Genomic DNA, 25,249 nt, shown 5'->3' on the forward strand with positions numbered 1-25,249 from the left:
AATGCGAATTGGATGATTAATAATAGATATAAATCTGACATACCTACTTACGTCAGCTTACGTATTAATATTTCAATTGTTTACCAAATATATGTCGGTATATAACGAATTAAACATTGGCAATAATACCAACAACGGGTTCACTGAGATATTTTTTTTTAAAGAATAGAAAAAAATCGGTCACGAGGCGGGATTCGACCCCCGTCTTTCATGTCACCGTGGCGATGCTTGACCATTCAGCCACCCGTGATCCCACCTGAGATCCCACCCAATTTCTTCTCTGTCGTGCATTAAGACCAAACGAACATAGAGCTAGAGCAAGAGTGTTCTCAATTAGCCTAGTGTTAAGTTTTATATTTGATTTAATTCATATCGTATTTCGTTTGTTATTTCTGAAGTCTGAAAAGAGGGCATAACACACCAATTTTACAGCTGATTAGGTACCTAATTATATTTTATTTATTTGTACTTGTCACTAGGAAGTGTTTTGAAATGAACAACATTTAAAATTTCCTGTTTATGATAAGTATATATGCAATTGTCTGATAAGCGATAAGATTAAATTTATCAATATTTGTTGTTGTTTTATATTACAAATTATTAATTTCCAGAAGATACCAGTAGATAGATAATTTGCGCATCGGTCATTTAATACTGCTATCTGATTCTCTGTTGATTAATAAAATTAATTCTTTACTTGCTGTACTTTTCCACAACTCGTCAAACAAGGTAAATTATCACTATCACTACATAGTATAAAACAAAGTCGCTTTCTCTGTCCCTATGTCCCTTAGTATGCTTAAATCTTTAAAACTTCGCAACGGATTTGGATGCGGTTTTTTTAATAGATAGAGTGATTCAAGAGGAAGGTTTTAGTATATAATTTATTAGGTTTTAGACAAAGCGGGCGAAGCCGCGGGCGGTAAGCATACACAGGGACATAGGGACAGAAAAAGCGACTTTGTTTTATACTATGTAGTGACTAGCTGCGCTTCGCGGTTTCACCCACGCAGCTCTGCTCCTGTTGGTCTTAGCGTAATAATATACATAGGCTTCCTCGATAAATGGGCCATCTGACACCGAAAGAATTTTTCAAATCGGACCAGTAGTTCCTGTGATTAGCGCGTTCAAACAAACAAACAAACTCTTCAGCTTTATAATATTATTAATTAGTATTCTATATATGTTAGATTAGTATAGATTTCAACTGCAAGACGACAAATTTCGTTTCCCAGAAACGATTTAATGTTATTAAAAGGAGGACTATACAATGTAGCCTTCGAATAAATTATATATTCCCTATCGGTTTAGAAAGTATAGTTTGGAACCACGGCACGTCCATCAGTCCGTGTTACAAAATATATCCTGAGCAGTTCCCAGAATTAGTTTTCCTCAATTAATTTAGCCAAATATTCAAAGTTTCGTTTTAGATTTATAATAATCTATACTTAATATTATAAAGCTGAAGAGTATGTTTGTTTGAACGCGTTAATCTCGGGAACTACTGGTCCGATTTGAAGAATTATTTCGGTGTTAGATAGCCCATTTATGGAGGAAGGCTATAAGATATATATATCATCTCGCTAAGACCAACAGGAGCGAAGCACTGCGGGGAAAACCGCGGAGCAGAGATAGTATATAGATAATTAAGCTGCCTGTTATTGATTGGAAAGATCAGGATGTGTGGAAGTAATAAAAGAGATTTTATAGATAAAAATATATTTACAACAAATAATACACGTCTTATAGCTTAAATAAATACTGTTGTTGATATAAGCCTAAGGTACTAAGATAAAAAAAAATCTTTACACGTTTAATTTTAAGTTTAAATAATAATAATTTTAATTTGCCTAAATACCTTTCTATGTCAATCTTTTTTATTGTTAGAGTGCTCTAAAACTCTTTAGAAGTCATACAGGTAATATTTTGCGTACATGGATTATTTTCTAGTACACAAGAAAATATAACATATTATGAGGTAGATCCTACTTTTAACTACATATTCATTACATATTACTATTTTCTTGGAAAGGTCACAGCCAGTAGAAAGGTTTTGTCTTGTATAACTTTGTTTAATTACTATAAGATTCTGTATTTATATAGTAAGCCTTACGTAGCTACATTAGTCTTATACTTTATTATATTCTACGAGCTCCCTTATCCCTTCTATAATATTTTTTTAAACCATTTATTGATAGAAAACTGAAAAATAAACATACATTAAGCATATGAATCACCACATTAAATCGACACGATTTGATCGTGGTGCACATGCATTCTAGACGTCAAACAAATACTAGATAGATTAATATAAATTTTGCTGCAAAACTTTTGAAAATTACATTTACATTATGAAATTACATTGAAAAATACATTAAGATGGCAAGTAAATTATACAACAGAAAAAATATGACGTACATTATAAATGCGAAAGTAACTCTGTCTGTCTGTTACGCTTTCCCGCTCGAACCTCTCAACCGATTTTGATGAAATTTGGCACAGACAATCTTTAGACCCTGAGAAAGAACATAGGCTACTTTTTATCAAAAAACCACGCGGGCGAAGCCGCGGGCGGAAGCTAGTAGTAAATATGATGATGATGATGAATCTTGAATGTTTCTTATTCAGAACAAAGTCATTACTTGTCTCATTTGACTATTGCTAATCATGATATTTTAATTTAGAGGACGCCCATTTCAATACAGTCTTGTAGAAGATCGTTCATCCTTATCTTATAAGCTTCACTGGGCGTGCAAAACAGATCTTTCAACTCCAAATCTTCATGAATTTTCGGAATATTCTCCATTTCTACGGTGATTATCATCAAAAGCATCAGACTCATGAATAATCCGAAGGGTAAAACCTGGAACAATATGAATATTAATTATAGAAGTCCTTACGCCTTACGTAACGACAGTTATACCTACTACCTCGGAGCAATTATCAAGCCTGGAGAAGTAATAATTAATTGAACAATAAAGCACTAGTTTGGCCTTTTTGGCTTATGGCAAAATGTCATGCGAAAAAAGAGGACAGATATATGTAATGTCAGTTCGACAGTTTGAAATGACATGTAGCCATTGAAATTTGTTTTAGTGACCAGTCTGGTCACTAACGCATGGTGATTTTAATTATTGTTTTTGAAGTGAAAAACGTGTTTTCTAGTTTCTTATGTTATTTTCTGAAAAGATAATTTACTAAAGATTACATGGCTCGTGTTGTTTACGGCTGTAAAAGCCGTAGTACTGGGAAATCGGATGAAGATTGGAATTTGTCTTTTCACAGGTTAGTGTTTTGATCAATTTTTTTGTTAATTGTATTATAAATAAGTTAATTTACGTTATTTTCATAATCATCTATGTTTTATCTAACCGTAATCATTGAAATGAAATCATAATCAGCTTAGTTTTTAGAAAAAATGCAAAATATAACTTCCATAGTGTTGTGCAATTATCGATACTTGAGTAGGTACGAAGTACTTCATTGATAATGACTGCTTTAGGTTAGGAGAAAAAAATAGGTATTTAAGTATGGATTTTATTGTTATTTGCAGGTTTCTGGCTTGAGAAAAATTAAAAGATGTTTGGGTTAAAGCTATAGCACAGGGAAAATTGGAAGCCTTCAAAACATTCTCGGCCTTGTTCAAATCATTTCGAATCAGACGGGAAGAAACGTAAAGTGCTTTGCAGAGATGCTGTGCCACAAGTTTAAGGTGGCATCTATTTTAAATAATAAATATTGTAATTTGTTAATTAAGTATCGAAATAAAATGTTGTAAAAAAAATTTTAATTTTATTTGTTTTATTTGAAGCAATTTATTTTAAACTTTTACCAATTTTTTCCTGTGGGAATGAGTTATTTTCCCGCGGTAAATTGTAGCCTATATGTTATTCTGATGTTTAATCTATAATATATAATATGTATAATTGTAAAGTTCCATAAAATCTCGTTCAGTAGTTTTTACGTGAAAGAATATCAAATGTCCATTCTTATATATTTTTGCTTTTATAATATTAGTAGGATACGATTATTGATTTGTAAAAAGATCAACCATATTTTTTTATAAATACCACTACCATACAATGCAATACGCATCGTAAATGAATAATTCCAAATTAAACGAATCTTAAAATTTGGAATTACCTATCCCTAATTCAATATTAAAAGAATCTTAAATTATCTTTAAGCAATTTTATAACTTAATTTTTTTATTTATCGATATTTTAGTATTCGATAAAGTGGCAAGCACTACCTTTTTAGAACAAAAAGTGGCTACATGTGGATTTGAATGCCAAGCCGATAACAGTGTGTTGTCTCTTTCTATCGCATTAATTAGGGTATTGAATAAAAGAGAGCCACTATATAAGAAACGTTCAATTAATTGTTACTTCTCCAGGCTTGTTAATTGCTCCGAGCCTACTACTAAAATTATCAAAACTATCACGAAAAAAAAACAACTAATCGGGTGCGTATGAAATTTGACACGGCTTTCTTTGATTGAACGAACTTGAACTACTTATATTTAGTTAAGAACGTAATATTTAGTTAAGAAGTGGTCCTGAAGCTGTTAATTTTTACATTAGGTAACATCATTTTAGAGCGTTTAGTATCGTCAGAATGAAGAAGATTAACAACCTACAATCTTTCATTCTAGTCGAAGTCCTAGTAATTCATATTACCTACTTATAAATAAATACATACCTCTTTCAGTTCAAATTCGAAGTCTTCCTTAGAATATATTTGTTTAGGATTCAAGTCCAATCTTGTTAGACATGCGCAAAGTTCATTGTAGTAATGGTCGAATGCCTTTCTGAGGTATTTGGCTCGGAATTCTTTGTCTGATCCGTTGAATAGGAAATATAAGAGATCAACTATGGGGTTACTGTGCGTCAGAGTCTGATAGTCAATTGGTATTATGTCATATGTACCATCCTGTAAAAGAGCAGAGTTCAATTTCTATTGTTTTCTAAACTAGTTATAAAAGTTTTATCAAGAGGATAGATTTGTCTTATTTATAATTAACTAACAAACCGGGCGAACTCCGTTTCGCCACCAGAGACACCTTCTTCTTTGCTATAAACCTCACGGAGCCCGAGACCTTTCCAACGAATGCAAAACCGTGGAAATCGGTTGGTGCGAGCTCCGTCACGCTGGAACCCGCTTTAAAAAAAACCTTACTTTTTTTCAGCCTATTTTACCTACAAACGATGCTAATGAATGTAGTGTAGGTCAATTTTTTGTAGTCTTATTAGTTACTTAGAAAACATCATTGATATCGTTCGAAGTAAAAAATATAAATAATAGCGTGTTGATTAGTTTTGGAATGGGTTCCAAATTGATTGTAGTTTATTGTAGTGGCAAGAAAAATTTTTATTTGCGTTGTTTCATCTCAAATTATTGCAAGAAGGTCACAATAACAAGATTTTAAAAAATAAATAACACTTGTTCAAAAACTACAAACGATGCCAATAAATGTAGTATAGGTCAATTTTTTGTAGTCTTATTAGTTACTTAGAAAACATCATTGATATCGTTCGAAGTAAAAAATATAAATAATAGCGTGTTGATTAGTTTTGGAATGGGTTCCAAATTGATTGTAGTTTATTGTAGTGGTAAGAAAATTCTTTATTTGCGTTGTTTTATCTCAAATTATTGCAAGAAGGTCACAATAACAAGATTTTAAAAAATAAATAACACTTGTTCAAAAACTACAAACGATGCCAATAAAAGTATAGGTCAATTTTTTGCAGCTCAAGTTTTCTTTATTTGCGTTGTTCTTTATTTGCGTTGTTTTATCTCAAATTATTGCAAGAAGGTCACAATAACAAGATTTAAAAAAATAAATAACACTTGTTCAAAAACTACAAACGATGCCAATAAATGTAGTATAGGTCAATTTTTTGTAGTCTTATTAGTTACTTAGAAAACATCATTGATATCGTTCGAAGTAAAAAATATAAATAATAGCGTGTTGATTAGTTTTGGAATGGGTTCCAAATTGATTGTAGTTTATTGTAGTGGCAAGAAAATTCTTTATTTGTGTTGTTTCATCTCAAATTATTGCAAGAAGGTCACAATAACGAGATTTTAAAAAATAAATAACACTTGTTCAAAAACTACAAACGATGCCAATAAATGTAGTATAGGTCAATTTTTTGTAGTCTTCTTAGTTATTTAGAAAACATCATTGATATCGTTCGAAGTAAAAAATATAAATAATAGCGTGTTGATTAGTTTTGGAATGGGTTCCAAATTGATTGTAGTTTATTGTAGTGGCAAGAAAATTCTTTATTTGCGTTGTTTTATCTCAAATTATTGCAAGAAGGTCACAATAACAAGATTTTAAAAAATAAATAACACTTGTTCAAAAACTACAAACGATGCCAATAAATGTAGTAAGTATAGGTCAATTTTTTGCAGCACAAGTTTTCAATACTTACGAAAGTCCGTGTATAGTTGGCTGTCATTATTTTTTAATACGAAAAACAGCACATACTTGTAAGTCCAACGATTTTGAATTTATATTTTGAGTATAATCGATGCTACATTTACTGTAGGCACTATAGTAACTGTAAACTTGTGTACGCACGCTTATATTTAATCGGTAATGTCCATATACATATAAAGGTATGCTGTCGGAAGACAAACTGTGAAACTACGAACGATTTCCTTTTCTATTTTCTAACGTCTTAAAATGTATCACTCTATCATACACTAAGTAGATTTATTCATTCGCACTTATAATCAGTAATAAGCAAGACATACAAATATAAAGGTACTGTGACAATTGTTCATATCGTTTGTAGTTTTTATGCCAGTGTCATTTTATTATACCACTACAATTTGGCTAGTTTTATCTGATTTTTCTTGAAGTTATTTTAGAGGATAAATTATTTTACCAGTACTACAATAAACGATAAATGACAATATTAATTCCAATTTTTTATATTGCACTATTTTGAGTTTTTTTCGTTTCGGATGGAATTTATCCATTATTTCATTTTAATTACTTTTGTCGTCTCAGCAGTTTCGGATTATTAAGTGACTTTGTAACATTGAACAGCAAACTACTGAACATTAAAGATATCCAACTCTTTTTTTTTTTTAACATATATCATGTGCAATTTAATGTACACTAAATTACGAAACTCCCACACGCATACACAAACACGCACGTGTGCGAAGATGTATGTATGAGCATGAATATTTTTTTTTCTAAAACTACAAACGACACGAAATCCAAGGCTCATAATTGTTTTGAATATATTAACTTATTGAACACTAAATTTTTTGTTTTTTATTGCTTACAGGGGTTCAGCAGCCACTACAAACATATGAGTTTAGCTACAATCAACTACATTGTTTGTAGTTTTTGAACAAGTGTTATTTATTTTTTAAAATCTCGTTATTGTGACCTTCTTGCAATAATTTGAGATGAAACAACGCAAATAAAAAATTTTCTTGCCACTACAATAAACTACAATCAATTTGGAACCCATTCCAAAACTAATCAACACGCTATTATTTATATTTTTTACTTCGAACGATATCAATGATGTTTTCTAAGTAACTAATAAGACTACAAAAAATTGACCTATACTACATTTATTGGCATCGTTTGTAGTTTTTGAACAAGTGTTATTTATTTTTTAAAATCTTGTTATTGTGACCTTCTTGCAATAATTTGAGATAAAACAACGCAAATAAAGAATTTTCTTGTCACTACAATAAACTACAATCAATTTGGAACCCATTCCAAAACTAATCAACACGCTATTATTTATATTTTTTACTTCGAACGATATCAATGATGTTTTCTAAATAACTAAGAAGACTACAAAAAATTGACCTATACTACATTTATTGGCATCGTTTGTAGTTTTTGAACAAGTGTTATTTATTTTTTAAAATCTCGTTATTGTGACCTTCTTGCAATAATTTGAGATGAAACAACGCAAATAAAAAATTTTCTTGCCACTACAATAAACTACAATCAATTTGGAACCCATTCCAAAACTAATCAACACGCTATTATTTATATTTTTTACTTCGAACGATATCAATGATGTTTTCTAAGCAACTAATAAGACTACAAAAAATTGACCTATACTACATTTATTGGCATCGTTTGTAGTTTTTGAACAAGTGTTATTTATTTTTTAAAATCTTGTTATTGTGACCTTCTTGCAATAATTTGAGATGAAACAACGCAAATAAAAAATTTTCTTGCCACTACAATAAACTACAATCAATTTGGAACCCATTCCAAAACTAATCAACACGCTATTATTTATATTTTTTACTTCGAACGATATCAATGATGTTTTCTAAATAACTAAGAAGACTACAAAAAATTGACCTATACTACATTTATTGGCATCGTTTGTAGTTTTTGAACAAGTGTTATTTATTTTTTAAAATCTCGTTATTGTGACCTTCTTGCAATAATTTGAGATGAAACAACGCAAATAAAAAATTTTCTTGCCACTACAATAAACTACAATCAATTTGGAACCCATTCCAAAACTAATCAACACGCTATTATTTATATTTTTTACTTCGAACGATATCAATGATGTTTTCTAAATAACTAAGAAGACTACAAAAAATTGACCTATACTACATTTATTGGCATCGTTTGTAGTTTTTGAACAAGTGTTATTTATTTTTTAAAATCTCGTTATTGTGACCTTCTTGCAATAATTTGAGATGAAACAACACAAATAAAGAATTTTCTTGCCACTACAATAAACTACAATCAATTTGGAACCCATTCCAAAACTAATCAACACGCTATTATTTATATTTTTTACTTCGAACGATATCAATGATGTTTTCTAAGTAACTAATAAGACTACAAAAAATTGACCTATACTACATTTATTGGCATCGTTTGTAGTTTTTGAACAAGTGTTATTTATTTTTTAAAATCTTGTTATTGTGACCTTCTTGCAATAATTTGAGATAAAACAACGCAAATAAAGAATTTTCTTGCCACTACAATAAACTACAATCAATTTGGAACCCATTCCAAAACTAATCAACACGCTATTATTTATATTTTTTACTTCGAACGATATCAATGATGTTTTCTAAGTAACTAATAAGACTACAAAAAATTGACCTATACTACATTTATTAGCATCGTTTGTAGGTAAAATAGGCTGAAAAAAAGTAAGGTTTTTTTTAAAGCGGGTTCCAGCGTGACGGAGCTGTTGGTGCGTTCTGGAGTTATAGCGTCAGGAACAAAAACCCGACTTATGTTTATATAATTAATAAACTAACTTTTGTTTAAAATATATAAGTACTACTTACCTCTTTCAATTTATGGAGTAAGTTGTTTGGCCGATAGTCACCATGACTTAATATCATTCGTTTTATTGGTTTCATCATATAATCAATTTTGTCAGGTGCCATTATATTTTCCATGAAGTTTTTCAAGCGTTCTTTATGTTCATCCTTCGCAGATTCCATTATTTTCATCACCATCATCCCCACACTTTCCTCCATATGCGTCATATCACTTTTCATTCTGAGCTTCTCAGTTTTTTCCGAAAACGATTTCGGATGATCAATATAAAACGCTATAGACAAGGAGTGAAGTTTCGCCAGTTGTGTCAGAGACTCTTTAGTGTAGTTCCAGTCTATAGTCTGGAATCTATCGAACATCTGGTAGCCTTTGCTCAGCAGATTTTCCATAACAATAGTTTCCTTCAAGTATTTAGAGCTGACGCCATACAATTCTGGTACTACAAGCCTGTGTTCAATAGGCACTTTATGTTTTTCCTCTATTTGTTTGTATATTTTTATGATATCTGTGTAAAATAGTATTTCTATATCGAACGCTTGAAACGGTGAGTCTGTTCTAGCTTTCTCGCTTAAGAACGCGACTTTTGCGAATATATTAATATCATCTTTGCCATGTTCTGATATTGTAGCGGTGTAAACTATACTCATAAAATTGGCTCCTACAGATGAAGACGTCTTTATGTCCAATTTGTAATTCTTATAGCCTCGTTCTTTCGCTATTTTATGAAGTTCTTCGCGCAGTGTTTCTTCTGAGTCTTTCGCTTCAATCTGCAAATGAATTAAGTGAGATGCAATTAAAACGTTATGTTAGGTAGGATTTAAATTAGAGAATAATACAAAACGATTAGTAAACAGTTTTTACAATCATAATATTGTTTTGTACTCTAACGTAGGTAGGTAGGTATTATAAATAGCAAAAGAATCAAATAGATATGCATATTAAATAATACCTTCAATAGCTAGCAGATTCTACAAAATGGATGACGATCATAAACAATTAAAAATGATTAAATAGAATATAAGAGCACATAAACACACAAAAAATACTATTTAATTTTTTAATCCACACAAAATGAAAACTAACTCACCTTTGTCTCTAGATCAGCCCCCATTTCACAAATTAATCACAAAAATAATAAAAGGTACGAAATAAATTTTTGTTAAATAAATGTTCCTATAGTTGACAATCGCCGAGTATGACTGGCTGTAACATAACAGCAAAGTATGTGTAACGACTATTTATAAAAGACCGATTATCGCAAGATTAAATTTATTGAATAGATTCGTTTTCATATCTATATAATCGATTATGTATGAGTCAAAAACGTCTTCAAGAATGGTATAGACATTTACATTAGTATGGAAATTTTTAAAGAAAAGAAAAAAGTTAATCATGAGAATATTGAGATGATTAAACAATCATCTCAACCAATATGAAACATTACTTCAATGATAACAATATTGAAACAATGTAATTAGGCGGTATTCAAACCCGGACTGGCAGAAAGACGCGGGTTAAATCACGCCTCGTGATCGTTTTATCTATGTTCTGTAAAAAATTTCTCATTTATATAGCATTTAATTGCAGAAAAACTCAGCTTATTCTGATTTCGATTTAACCTTACCTTTAGTATTAACTTCAAAGAGTTGCCACCCTGTATGATAAGAACAATAATGGTCACAATGTGCTACCCTGTGGTACCTACTCCATTTTGTTTAGAATTATAATATGATCGCTATATTCCTGTACCTTTAACGGAAGGATTTTAACCTTATGTATTTTTATGTAGATAGCTTCCTTACCAGTTTAGGACAAGGCCTTAATCGATTGCATTTATGCAGAAGGCAATCATCTATACTAATATTATAAAGAGGAAAGGTTTGTAATTATGTATGTATGTGTGTATGGTTTTCACGCATAAACTGCTGGACCGATTTTGATGGAATTTGGCACAGACAATCTTTAGACCCTGAGAAAGAACATAGGCTACCTTTTATTGCGAAATATGTACCATGAGCGAAGCTGGGGCTGACCGCTAGTGGTTAATAAAGTCAAAAGCATGAGTCATGTCGAAAATCACATGTTGTTTTCTTATTATTTTGTTACATGATAATGTCTATTGTTATCTTGTCAACAAATTAGTCATATTGCGCACGAGCTATCTCATTAAATTTATTTTTAACAGGCTTTGTTATTATATCATTGATTTTACTGATAATATTAAAATACATAGATACTAATCGTAATCCGATTAATTTATAGGAAATCACGTATATTTGGGGCAGCTGTTCGTCGGAATTTTATTTATTTCTTATCGAGTTAATAAACATTTTTAATTAGAAACAAGATAACGAAAATAAGATATAGGATTAAGTTAGGTCTGATATATATATTATATTTTCCAGCATCCGCCAGGGGGGGGCGGGGGTTTAGTGGTGGGCCTGGAAAAGAGCTGAATTTTTATTTTATATTTAAAATGAAATTTGTTTCTATTATAGGGTTAGCTGAAGATTACAGCGTGTTTAAAAAAAAACGGGTTGCACTCCGTTGAGCATGTTTGATATCCATCCGTCTTACGCTTTTTCGATCAGGTCACGTGTCCTGACGCGAGTTTAAGATCTTATACCCATTACAGAAAAAGTGCTCAACGCCGCTAAAGAAGTATTCACTTCAAAAAATCGTAAAAGTGTTTCTAAGGTATAGAAAAAAATATACTTATTTGTCTAGATATTATTCAACAACTGCGTTCAACATCATTTCTACTGTATTTCCAAAAAATTCAAAAGTGAATTCTAAGAGATTCAATCTTTAAGATTTCACGGCTTGAACATTACAGTATCCATGCGTTCATTGAAGGACAACATTCAATTGTGATTTATAACAAGCGTCACTTACCATCCAACTATGTAGTTAGCGGATTTTAATATAACCCTTTAAACAGAGCGGATATAACGCTCGGCATATTGTCGAATTACTAGCGCATTCATTAAATGACAAACGTCCACAAGAAAACGGTTATGAGATGACGGCACCGTGCTTCGCGGGGCTCCTACTTCTGTATTGTTAAAATACAACGAACCTAACCTTACCTAACAGGCACTACCTTAACCAAAACAACGACTTTGCTTAATGACGTTCAGTTTTGAAGTTGAACGTTCTATTCAACATCTTGACGAGTTGTCCTTTAGTCATTTAATTAAATGTCATTCTATGAACGCGCTAATCATTCAATCAAATAGCAGATTCAACTAGATGACTGCGAAATGAAACTCGAACAGAATCCTTTTGTCGACTTGAAAGGCACATCAGGATAAGTGGAAACAATAAAAGAGATTATAAAGTCAATAATATATTTAAAAAAAAAATGTATGCGTGTACTAGAGTACACACGTAAGAAGTGAAACTTCTTTATGACCTTAAAAATGTCACGAGTATGGCGTAACGCAAAAATGTCACGCGTACGGCGTAACGCAAAAATGTTACACTAAATTTTTGTCCAACCCCGATAAAGAAGTTTCACTTCAAAAATACAAATAATACATTACAGTAGAATTATTGATATAAATGCTTCATCTTTGATATTGGCTATAATTAGATCAAAAAATCTTGCCAAATTAATGGTAACATACTGTATAGTATATATGTTAACATTCGGTTAACACACTTGTGTAAACATTATTATAATTTTTAATTTGCTTAAAATAGTCAACTTATTTATTAAATTTCTTGAGAAAATTGTTAGCCAGCGGTTTCTCTTTTAGATGTAGATAGATGGAATGTTATGCTATGGAAGTCTAATGACATGACGTAACGTATGGATTACTAGCTTTCCGCCCGCGGCTTCGCCCGTGTTTTCAAAGAAAAACCTGTTCCCGTAGGATTTCCGGGATAAAACCTATCCTATGTCCTTTCTCGGGTATCAAAATATCCCTATACCAAATTTCATGCAAATTGGTTCAGTAGTTAAGGCGTGATTGAGTAACAGACAGACAGAGTTACTTTCGCATTTATAATATTAGTATGGATTAGTATGGATTTTATAGTTAGTTAATACATTTTATATGAGGTAGGTAGATAGCACTACTTTTAACTACATAATATGACTTTCTTAGAAATATCATGCAGCCAGTAGAAAAAGAGGTGACAATTCTAAATCGTAGATTTTTCTTTTTATTAATATAAGATTTATTTCTAATTTTCTTGTGTTACATTTTACGCGAATATTGCACAAATGTGACTTTAATGAAATTAAAGCCTTTTTGTTGTGTTTATTGTTAATAACCAGACGTTTCGCACACTTTGCAGTGAGCGTGGCCACGGAGAGATTGATGTTATACGTCTTGACATCTTACTACGCGTGACCAATGATACCTAACCAATGTAATGAATAAAGCGCGTTAAAAATCCGTTAAAATCATAAATTCTGTATAAATTCTTACTTAACTACATTTTTGTCTTCATTATATTCTACTAGCTGCCTTGTGGTATATAATATGACGTTTATACAAGTTTATACAATATAAGACTCAAATATTAAATGTTTCTTTGTTAGAACAATTTGTCTCATTTGGCTCTATTACTAATCTTAAATATTTTAATTTACAGGACTCCCATATCAATACAGTCTTCCAGAAGATCGTTCATCCTTATCTTATAAGCTTCACTGGGCGTGCAGTACAGATCTTTCAATTCCGTCTTTTCACTAATTTTCGGAACATGTTCCATTTCTACGGTGATTAACATCAAGAGCATCAGACTTATGAATAAACCGAAGGGTAAAACCTGGAACAATATGAATAATTATTATAGAAATACACTCTCAATACGATAAATCCTATTATTGATTTATTAATATTAGATTACTAGCGGTCCGCCCCGGCTTCGCCCGTGGTAGGTACATATTTACGTTTTCTCTACATAAAAACCATCCTCGTACTTCAAGGAATATAATAAAAAAAGAATTATCGAAATCGGTTCAGCCGTTCTCGAGTTATGCGCTTACCAACACATTTTGCGATTCATTTTTATATATAAGACTAGCGGTCCGCCCCGGCTTCGCCCGTGGTACTTACGTTTTCTCTACATAAAAACCATCCTCGTACTTCAAGGAATATAATAAAAAAAGAATTATCGAAATCGGTTCAGCCGTTCTCGAGTTATGCGCTTACCAACACATTTTGCGATTCATTTTTATATATAAGATTAGATTTATTTATAATAGCTTTAAAAAAAAATAATTTTATTGTGTGTTGGTTATTTATACTTTATTTTTAATATTTGCATTGTAAGTACACTACGAGGTAGGCACTTTGACAAATGAAGACTTTGAAGGCAAAGGAGGACGTACGCGCCACGTAGGCGGTGGGGGTATAAGGCGTGGCTGTAATAAATGTGTGTTTCTGTTATTTATATATTGGTCTACTATAATCCAAAACATTACGAAAACAATAAATTTATATATAAAACAACATACCTCTTTTAATTCATATTCGAAGTCTTCCTTAGGATATATTTGTTCAGGATTCAAGTCCAACCTTGTTAGACATGCGCAAAGTTCATTGTAGTAATGGTCGAATGCCTTTCTGAGGTATTTGGCTCGGAATTCTTTGTCTGATCCGTTGAATAGGAAATATAAAAGATCCACTATGGGGTTACTACGGGTAAGGGTCTGATAGTCAATTGGTATTATGTCATATGTACCATCCTGTAAAAGAGCAGAGTTCAATACTTATTAATTGTTTTCTGAAAGATTTTTATTATTTATAAAGGATAAACTAAAACTTAAACAACTTCTAAATGGCGAAAATATAAACCATAGCATAGGAAATTTAATCGGTGGACAGGAATACAAAGCTTTCAGCAGTGTAGCCACACATACATATTTCCAGGCATTTCGAATATTATCTTATGGACCAAACATGAAGTCTTTTACTTAAAATATAATATACTTCTTACCTCGTGCGATTTATGGAGTAAGTTGCTGGGCCGATAGTCACCATGGTTTAAAATCATTCGTTTTATTGGTTTCATCATGTATTCAATTTTTTCGGGTGTCATTGCATTTTCCACGAACTGTTTCAAGCGATCTTTATGTTCATCCTTCGCAGATTCTTGTATTTTCATCAGCGTCATTGCCATAGCATCTTTCATTGCGCTCATATCATTGTTCATTTTGAGATTCTTTGTTTTTTCCTCAAACTCTTCGGGCTGTTCAATAGAAAACGCTATTGATAAGGCGTGAAGTTTCGCCAGTTGTGTCAAAGACTCCTGAGTGTAGTTCCAGTCTATGGTCTTGAACCTGTCGAACATCTGGTAACCTTTGCACATCAGGTTTTCCATGACAACAGTTTCCTTTAGGTATTCAGCGTTGATGCCATACAATTCTGGTACCACAATCCTGTGTTCAATGGGCACATTATGTTTTTCCTCTATTTTTTTGTACGTTTTTATGATATATGTGTAAAATAGTATTTCTGTATCGAACATCTGATACGGTGCTCCTGCTCTAACGGTCTCGTTTAAGGCCGCGACTTTGGCGAAGATATAAATAACATCCTTGCCGTGTTCTGATATTGTAGCGGTGAAAAGTACACTTGAAAAGTTTGCTCCTTCAGATGAAGTCGGCTTTATATCTAATTTGTAATCCTTATAGCCTCGTTCTTTCGCTATTTCATGAAGTACTTCGCGTAGTTTTTCTTCTGATTCTTTCGATTCAATCTGCGAATGAAATAAGACAGATTTAATATTTAAATTTTAAAGAGTGAAGTTTAAATAACAATTGTGTCTAAATCGTATGTGGGTTAAAATGCAGATCCTTTATGTGTTAACTATTTAAATTAACAACTAAGTCTACTCAGTAATAAAGACAGGCAGTAATTGTAATTGAAACTAAATTGAGTCAACAATTTTATTGGGCAGGGCCTGATTCTCATTTGTTAAACGTTGTAAGATTAAATGATATGAGAATCCATATGCGGAGTACCTATGTTAATTTAACTTGTTTAAATTATCAGCGATTAGTAAAACTAAGACTAATAATGTAAATAAAATATTAGGAATCAGTCATCCCGAAATACCTAAATAGATCGACGTGAACGAGAAAAATGGCTACAATTTCCGTCAATTTAAAATTTTGGAGCATAATTTGGACAATCAATAAATTAATTTGACCTCTGAGCTCAAATTTCAATATGATTGTTCCTTATACTAACTCCAGAGGCTAATTTCTTGTGATTAATCATGTTTTTGACAACGGATATCTGACGAAAATCCCTTTCAAACTGTTAATGACTAAATTATCTTTCTAATATTGATGACAATGATGACAATGAGTAACTGCAAAAAATATTTTAATAATTATTTGAAACTAGCTTTCTGCCCGCGGCTTCGCCCGCTTTATCTAAAACATAATAAATTATATACTAAAACCTTCCTCTTGAATCACTCTATCTATTAAAAAAAACCGCATCAAAATCTAGCAATCGCAAATTTAATAGATAGAGTGATTCAAGAGGAAGGTTTTAGTATATAATTTATTATGTTTTCGACATAGCGGGCGAAGCCACGGGCGGAAAGCTAGTTTCAAATAATTATTAAAATATTTTTTGCAGTTACTCATTGTTATTGTAAAAATGTAAGTCATATCATGATAAAACATTTGTTTATGTATGACATCTTTATTGTTTTATAATCATTTATTATCTTTATCAAATGTTTAAAAATGGTAAACATTTTTTTGTATTAATCATAGTTATGTTATTACTTAAAAGTAGGCAGAGTACCTATATCTTCTCTTCCCTTAGACTCTTCTATGCTAAGGAAGTAAAAATTAAGCAGGATCTAGAAAATAAGTGATGATGATCATAAAAATTATTTGAGGACATAAACACATCAAAAACTATTTAAAATATTTAATATCCACATTATATAAAGCGTGTATTAAAATTTAAACTTTCTCACCTTTGTCTCTTTATCAGCCATTTCACAGATAATCACAAACTAAACCAAAACAAACACGAAAGAAAATATCTTTAGCCAAATAAACGTTCATACAGTTAACGATCCCCGACTACGACTGGCTCTAATATAGCAAAGTTTCTGCAAAGATTATTTTTAGAAGCGCGATTATCGCAAGTTTAAATACATTGAACAGATTGTATGACTCCTAAACGTCTTTAAGAATGGTAACCAGTAATGGATTAGGGACATTTGTTTTATATGGTGCTATTTAATCTGTGGCTGGAGCCTCAGTTTCTTCAATGATTTCAATCACGCCCTTGAGTATTAACGGTATGAGCGAGTTCGTTTTGTATTTCGGATGATGATCCATGGTGTAGATCATAGATGGCAGAAAAATCATAATAATAGATGACCTATTGACCTATGGATAATAATATTTACTTAGAAAAATGACAGACCAGGAGATGTTACTAAAATTATGAAAACAATGTTAGAACTGCAGTCGATAGATTACATGCTAAACTTGCAACTTCAAATTATAAATAGATCGTTAGTCCAATTCTACCTAATGAAGTAGTCAGTCTCTAACAAGCTTGCTTAATAAAGCTCAAAGAATTAATTTGCAAATAATACCATCATTCACCGTCGCGCGGGAGGAGCCGGTTACAGTACTTGCAGTAAATCTAGATACTTGTTTGGTTGTTGGTTTATTTTGCTCACGATTTTAAGCTATTCGTAGCAATACAATACCGGCTTACACTACGGAATACAGACAATTGAGCCTTGAGGTTGCAGTTTTGGGCGTTAACATTAAATTAAAATTGAATACACGTATAAATAGGATGTGAGTGGTACAATTTATTTTTCTTGGTAATCGACAGATTTACCGACATGCAAATTATACATAAATGTGTAGAATTTCAAATTATTAAGTAAATTATCAATTAATTTATATATAAAATACCTTTAAAATTATTATCTAGAAATGCATTTGCATTAGCTATGCATATTTGCTGTTACAGTTGCAGACCGTTGTTACTATAACTGTGATATGCCACAAAGCAACTTTTCAACTACAGTTTTACGTATGAGCCGTTTGAAATGTTAACTTCTCTTTAAGCCACTGAATCATCGACATTATTATTTTATAAATTGAATTTTCATAGACATACCTAATAACGTTACGTAGATTATTGATTTTTAATACGAATAATAATGGTCCCAATATGCTACCTGAAGTACTCCATCTTGTTTATAATTTTTATATGAGTTATGACCATGTCTTATGTTCCATATTTCTGTTCTCTAAACGGATGTACCCTCTAGTTACCTAAAATTACTCAGGTAGCTTTCTAACCAGCCTAATGGGGATAAGGGGATCTAATGTCAATCCCATACATTTTTCCTTTTCTAACTTCGTTATCGTTTTTTAATTGTTACTTTGTCTAAGGCCCCTGACCTCAAACAGTGTGTTTATGTTAATGTTTATCATGATTAATAAAGTCAAAAGCATGAGTCATGTCAAAAATCACCTATTATCTTCTTATAATTTTGATATCAAGTCTACCGGTATCTTGGCAATTAATAAGTCATATTGCGCACGAGCTATCTTATTTACACATATTATATTTAACAGGCTTTCTTTTTATATTATTGATTGCAATGATCATATTTAAGTCATACTTATCTTAATCCGCTTAAATTGACCGCCTCCTCGGTACAGTGGTTGACGCGTGAGCGTAGAACCGAGGGGTCCTGGGTTCGATTCCCGGTGGAGACGAAAAAAAAAAATGTCTCGGTCTGGCAGGATACAGAAGGCTGATCACCTACTTGTCCCTAAAGAAAAATCGATCAGTGAAACAGATGTATGAATAATGCATCTGCCCCCTACCCCACTAAGGAGACACGGGACTTCACTTTTTTTATCTTAATCCGATTCTTTTAAAGGTAAGCTATATTCGGGATTCCTGTTTGGCGAAATATTTAATTTTATTTCCAGAGCTCGAGGCGTTCGCCCAGGATCCTCAAATCTTTCCCAGAAAATTAAGACCGAACGAATTTTCGCAATTTGAAAAATCGCGTAAACAATGCATTATTGATTTTCATACAATTTATTATCATGGACGATGTAATCAACTCTAAAATTATTTTTTCTACTTCTTCATAACTTTTTTCTATTCTTCTATTCTAAAATATGTTTAATTCCTACTTTCCTATTTCTAATACGTTTTTCTATAATTTAAATCTTAATCAACGTTTTATTTCTTAAAATTTTAGGTGTCGCTCTGAAAAGTTTAAAATTTTGAGTGTTATCAATTTTATTTTATTCGTAATACTTTGTTATCATTCATAAAGACTACTGAGTAGGTTATCTATTTAGTTATTTTGTCAAATGTCTTAACGCCCTCTGTTGAAAATACTTTGTATCAATATTTAGTTACTTATAGAGTTTATATTCAATAATCAAGGATCTATAGTTTAGATATCGCTATTTCGATATTGTATTTTTTTATCTAGATGGCGTTACTAGCTTATTATGTCTATTAATTCGAATGAATATGCATATTTTTTTATTGAAGTTATCTAAAATTATCCAGAATTTATTACTCTTTGGAATTTGGCCGCACTTTATAACTATATATAGGTATCCGATGATTATAATTATGTATTTACGATTTCAACGTTCTATTTCCACGTTATTTTACTTGCATTTAATGCGCCCTCTAGCGGCGCCCAAATTCACTGTGACCGTTTAAATGTACATATCGATGTTTCGTTACTTCATGAACTATAGCATATAGTAATAAAAAATTGTAGAGAGTCAGGGTGTGTAAAATAATATACTGCAATTAACAGACAAAAACATATTTAAATAATATTACAGATACTTTTTAATCAAAATAATATTAATTTAGCGATTTGTTTTAATTGGTCTGGATTACTCTACTTGTTTTGTAGTTATAATGTTTCTTTATTATTATTAAATAAAATAATGCCTTACCTAGAAGTTTTTCTGGGTAAGGCATTACGTAACTTATTTGATTTGTCGATCGCCGACTACGACTGCCTTTAATATAGCAAAGACTTGTTATTTTTAGAAGCGTGATTAACGCAAGATTATATAAACACAAGAGGTCCGCCCCGGCTTCGCTCGTGGTACATATTTCGCAATAAAAGGTAGCCTATGTTCTTTCTCAGGTATCAAAATATCTCCATACCAAATTTCATGCAAATTGGTTCAGTAGTTTAGGCGTGATTGAGTAACAGACAGACAGACAGAGTTACTTTCGCATTTATAATATTAGTATGGATTTTCAAATCATTGTTACACAAAGTAGTACGTAAGCGCGAGACACACGGTGAAGATACTATAATATTTTATCTTAAGATACTGTTATATTTTATATTACAGTATCTTAACGCATCCGGTACCAGCGTTCGGACCATCATTTTTCTTTTTGTCATTGCGTACTAAGACTCCTGTAGAACCGCCATCCTGTTACAAATGACCCACAAAATTTCGCGTCATTTGTAACAGGATGGCGGTTCTACAGGGGTCTTAGTACGCAATGACAAAAAGAAAAATGATGGTCCGAACGCTGATACCGGATGCGTTAAGATACTGTAATATAAAATATAACAGTATCGATAAAATATTATAGTATCTTCACCGTGTGTGACGCGCTGTAGTTATGCCTTAAGTGCGGATTGTCGTTATATTATGAGTTTTGAGAGAATTTATTCTATTCTTTCTGTTTTATGTGTCTAGGGACACACCTGTGAAAGGATGCGGTTCGAGTCCCACCTCGTGATCGAATTTTTTCTATTCTTTATAAATTTGTAGTCGGTACACTTTCAAGTGTTTTAAGACTAAAGTCAAAAGGTGAGCTTTTGGTATAACATGACTTGCTGGTTTCTTTGTTATGACTAATCACTTTTTAACTTATCTTATCTGTGTTTTCGTAGTTGTTATGGATTAATTTAAAGTTCTTTATCAAAATAATAAACAACAATTATTTTAATTTGCAGATATATTTAGTTGACAAAATATAGATATGACTACGTGGCACCGTTCGGGTGGTCAAAATATCAAATTTCAACGAAATAACAGAGAAATTTTTGTCTCTATTATGACTTTGTTATATAAATAAAAAAAGTAAAATTTGCTAAAAAAAAGCTTGGAATGATGAAGACCGAGCCTTTCTGAAGAATCACAACTGTGCTGCGTTGAGTTAGAGTGTTAATTATTATTATTCTGATTTATTAAAACTTAAAAGTAATGTTATCCTTTTTTAAGAGTGATGACCCATTTTACCTGCTTTATGGAGGGATCTCGAGGGTCCATCGAATTATGTACTGCTTGCACAACAATCGGCATTCAAAACAAAAAAAAAAAAAAAAAAACACTTTGGTGACATTTTTATTTTTCGATAGCATTTGACTGTGTAGTTCATTCGGTTTTATAGCGTACTCTCAATTAATTGGAATTAAATTAATAGTTCATAATGGCATAGCCTATAATATCATTATATTTTAAATATTTGATAAACATTAAAGAATATGCATAATCGAGAATGATTCGAACTTCGTCTTTCGCCGAAAAATTTTAAAGTATAGATACTTACGTATTCTTTAAATAATTTGGAAAATCCAAAAGTGCACGCCTCATAATTTTTTTTAATAAATATTTATTAATTATTATTTTTGTTTATTTAATAACAATTAAACCACATCGAATCAGACCCTGAAAAATGAAAGGGTTCTATTCCTGAGCATACTCAAGCGTAAGAGAAAAAAAAAGACTCGATTAAAAAAGGATCCGCACATACAGACACACGGACGTCCAAGACAGAACTTTTTTAAACTGTTTTTTAACTAGTTTAAATAACAAAAATGACATCAAAAATATCATGAACGTTAAAAATAGTGTTTTTTCTTAATATGTGTGTGTATGTATTATCTTACAAGTGCAATGTATGATACATAAAGACATTTTAAGTTTGAAAAATCAGATGTTTTGCGCGAAGTGACAGTAGTACCCACCTCAACGCTTCGCTTATGAGGCGTGCAAAATTGTTGAATGTTTTTTAAATTTTTCCATCATGGGAAACACTACATTATTAGCAATAAGAAAGCTAAGTATAGGGTTTTATTGCATTTACAAAATTAGTGTTCTTGAATATTAACTAATTACTTAATCTTATGTTACGTCAATATAAAGTGTTACTTTACATTACTCATAATCCATTTAAACTTTTTTATTTTCTATAAATATATACACTTTGAAAATTACAGGACACCCATTTCAATACAGTCTTCAAGAAGGTCGTTCATCCTTTTTTTATAAGCTTCACTTGGCAAGTAATTCAGATCTTTTAAGTCCAAGGTTTCATCAATTATTGGAAAATCGTTCATTTCTACAGTGATCATCATCAAAAGCATCAGACTTATGAATAAGACGAGTGGTAAAACCTGAAACAAAAATGTTAAGTGTCAGTCAGTCATATACGTTTTACTTGATGTAGGAACCTTATACAATTCGCCTTTATTTTTGGCGTTTTCAAGCGTCAAACTTCCTAAACGTTTTTAAGTCTACTTATAAACTAAAAAAAGCATACCTCCTTCAATTCATATTCGAAGTCTTCCTTAGAATATATTTCATCAGGGTTCAAGTCCAATCTAGTTAAAGCTACACTAAGTTCATTATAGTAATGGTCGAATGCCTTTCTGAGATATTTGTCTCGGAATTCTTTGTCTGATCCATTGAATAGAAAGTATAAGACGTCGAATGCTGGGTTACAGCGGCTCAGCGTCTGGTAGTCGATCGGTATTATGTCATATGTACCATAGCAAAGCAATAGCAAATCTCTTTAAGATCGTATTTTGAACTGGTAGTTTTCGGTGCAGTCATTTGTTTATTTATAGTTTGAAAAAATGGATAATATATTTCAAAATTAAAAATGCACTCAATGAATTAGTTCACTTGCTCCTAAATAATGGAACAAAAAATCGTGATAGTCAAATGTTCAATGTTTAAAGGAAATGCTCTTACCTCACGTAATTTATGCATCAAGTTGCTAGGTCGATAGTCACCATGCGTTATAAATATTCGTTTTATCGGTCTCATCATAAACTCCATCTTATGTGGTGCTGCAGTTTCTTCTATGAAGTATTTTAATCGATCTTTATGCTCCTCTCTCGCAGATTCTAGTACTCTTAATATCGTTGTCATAAAAGCTTCCTTCATTGACTCCATGTCATTTTTTATTTTAAGATTCTTGGTTTTTTCTTCAAACTCTTTTGGCTCTTCGACTGAAAACGCTATAGATAATGCGTGTAGTTTCACCAGTTGCTTCAAAGACTCCTGAGTGTAGTTCCAATCAATCGTCTTGAACCTGTCGAACATCTGGTAACCTTTGCACACTAGATTTTCCATAGCAATGGTTTCCTTGAAGTATTCCGAGTTAATGCCGTACACTTCTGGTGTCACAAGCCTGTGTTCAATTGGCACATTATGTTTTTCTTCTAACTGTTTATAAATATTGATTAAATCCGTATAGAATAGTATTTCAGTTTCGAACATTTGAAATGGTGTGGCAGTTCTAATGCTTTCGCTTAAACATGCAACTTTTGCAAAGATATTAATATCATCCTTATCTTGTCCCGATATAGTAGCGTTGTAAAGAACACTTGAAATGTTCGCTCCTGCAGATGTAGTTGGCTTTAAATCTAATTTGTAGTTCTTATAGTTTCGTCCTTTCGCTATTTTATGAAGTAATTCGAGAAGTAGTTCTTCTGTGTCCATCGGCACAACCTGTAAATTAATTTGAGACATGTCACAAGTTTACATCTTTTGATCGTAAATTGGTATAAATAAAGAAATCCTATTTAATATAAGAAAAGTAAAGGACGGGCAGCCAGTATATCTAAATTTTATTGTTAATTTCAAGTCATCCTGAGAAAGTAATTTGTCATGTTTTTTTACAATTTTAGGGTATTAAATCTATACTAGATAATATTATAAAACTGAAGGGTTTGTTTGTTTGTTTGAACGCGTTAATCTCGGGAACTAATGGTCCGATTTAAAAAAATTATTTCGGTGTTAGATAGCTCATTTATCGAGGAAGGTTATAGGCTATAGTATCATCACGCTACGACCAACAGGATTGGAGCCACGGGGGTGAAACCGTGGTAGTAGTTCATAAGTAAGATTGGTTAAGTTTAGATCCTTGTGTGTTTTTATTTTAAAATATTTGAGCTCTTATAGAGTTCAGAGGCCTCTGATGTCAATTATTTAACAACAATATGACTATCAGTAATAAAGAAGAGGAAGTGGCGTAATTTAAATAAATTGAGTCGACAGTTTTATTGAGTTGGGTTCGAGAGTCGATTTCAACTCCTACAAACAAAAACAATTTTTGTTCGTTGAAATGTGTAGTTTCGGATGGTGTAAAAAATGAACATAATCATTGTTTACATTTTTTTCTAGAAATTGTTACCATATTATTATTATTTTGTAAAATTTTTTTCTCGTCAAAAACGCAAACAAGCAACAACAAATGTGGAACTAAAAAAACATATTTTTTTACTTAAAATCAATTGAAAATGAAAATGAACAATGAAAAGGTGAATATTTTAATTAATCTTCAACTCACCTTTGACTCCGTTTCTGCCATTTCACAGATTAATCACAAAAATTATTTAATAACAAAATACGAAATAATTTTGAACCAAAGACACGCGTTTATATAGTTGACGATCATCGACTACGACGGAATTAAATTTTTTATCGACTATTATTATATTTAGAAGCATGATTATCGTAAGATTAAATAGTAAATATGATGAATCATTGATATACAAAATAGCGGGTGATAGGTCAAACAACTTTTTCACAACAACACAAAAAGGCGGAAACCATGACGTAACTTTCAGTGTGGGACAGTATTGGGGACAGTGCAGTAAGGGTACTTTTCCATC

General features: G+C 31.7%; 3 protein-coding genes across 3 annotated transcripts; all 3 read right to left on the reverse strand.

The window, feature by feature from the left end:
• Positions 1 to 2,496: 2,496 nt before the first annotated feature.
• LOC149901528 (uncharacterized) lies at positions 2,497 to 10,498 on the reverse strand. The gene is made up of 4 exons (XM_090111232.1): positions 10,398 to 10,498; positions 9,316 to 10,077; positions 4,702 to 4,932; positions 2,497 to 2,863 (listed from the first exon to the last, which is right to left on the reverse strand). The coding sequence occupies exons 1-4, from the start codon at positions 10,419 to 10,421 to the stop codon at positions 2,681 to 2,683; spliced, it is 1,200 nt and encodes a 399-aa protein (XP_089967358.1). The 5' UTR covers positions 10,422 to 10,498; the 3' UTR covers positions 2,497 to 2,680.
• A 3,344-nt stretch (positions 10,499 to 13,842) lies between these two features.
• Positions 13,843 to 17,613, reverse strand: LOC149901529 (uncharacterized). Its single transcript, XM_090110878.1, has 4 exons — positions 17,270 to 17,613; positions 15,266 to 16,027; positions 14,784 to 15,014; positions 13,843 to 14,092 (listed from the first exon to the last, which is right to left on the reverse strand). Exons 1-4 carry the CDS (start codon positions 17,288 to 17,290, stop codon positions 13,910 to 13,912), a joined length of 1,197 nt encoding a protein of 398 aa, XP_089967004.1. The 5' UTR covers positions 17,291 to 17,613; the 3' UTR covers positions 13,843 to 13,909.
• A 4,741-nt stretch (positions 17,614 to 22,354) lies between these two features.
• LOC149901530 (uncharacterized) lies at positions 22,355 to 24,078 on the reverse strand. Its single transcript, XM_090110880.1, has 3 exons — positions 23,321 to 24,078; positions 22,888 to 23,117; positions 22,355 to 22,741 (listed from the first exon to the last, which is right to left on the reverse strand). Exons 1-3 carry the CDS (start codon positions 24,072 to 24,074, stop codon positions 22,559 to 22,561), a joined length of 1,167 nt encoding a protein of 388 aa, XP_089967006.1. The 5' UTR covers positions 24,075 to 24,078; the 3' UTR covers positions 22,355 to 22,558.
• Positions 24,079 to 25,249: the final 1,171 nt, after the last annotated feature.

Source organism: Colias eurytheme, chromosome 16 (genome assembly GCF_061535395.1).
Source record: "Colias eurytheme isolate Ceu_HAF_F1 chromosome 16, ilColEury1 Martin Lab GWU primary, whole genome shotgun sequence".
NCBI classification, from domain to species: domain Eukaryota; kingdom Metazoa; phylum Arthropoda; class Insecta; order Lepidoptera; family Pieridae; genus Colias; species Colias eurytheme.

Coding starts and splice junctions, on each gene's coding strand:
- LOC149901528 (XM_090111232.1), bottom strand. CDS start 10,421: ATGGGGGCTGATCTAGAGACAAAG. Junction 10,078..10,397: donor GGGCTGATCTAGAGACAAAG/GTGAGTTAGTTT, acceptor ATTCATTTGCAG/ATTGAAGCGAAAGACTCAGA. Junction 4,933..9,315: donor TACTCCATAAATTGAAAGAG/GTAAGTAGTACT, acceptor GCTCTTTTACAG/GATGGTACATATGACATAAT.
- LOC149901529 (XM_090110878.1), bottom strand. CDS start 17,290: ATGGCTGATAAAGAGACAAAG. Junction 15,015..15,265: donor TACTCCATAAATCGCACGAG/GTAAGAAGTATA, acceptor GCTCTTTTACAG/GATGGTACATATGACATAAT. Junction 14,093..14,783: donor TCGAATATGAATTAAAAGAG/GTATGTTGTTTT, acceptor ATATTGTTCCAG/GTTTTACCCTTCGGTTTATT.
- LOC149901530 (XM_090110880.1), bottom strand. CDS start 24,074: ATGGACACAGAAGAACTACTTCTCGAATTACTTCATAAAATAGCGAAA. Junction 23,118..23,320: donor GATGCATAAATTACGTGAGG/TAAGAGCATTTC, acceptor TATTGCTTTGCT/ATGGTACATATGACATAATA. Junction 22,742..22,887: donor TCGAATATGAATTGAAGGAG/GTATGCTTTTTT, acceptor TTTTTGTTTCAG/GTTTTACCACTCGTCTTATT.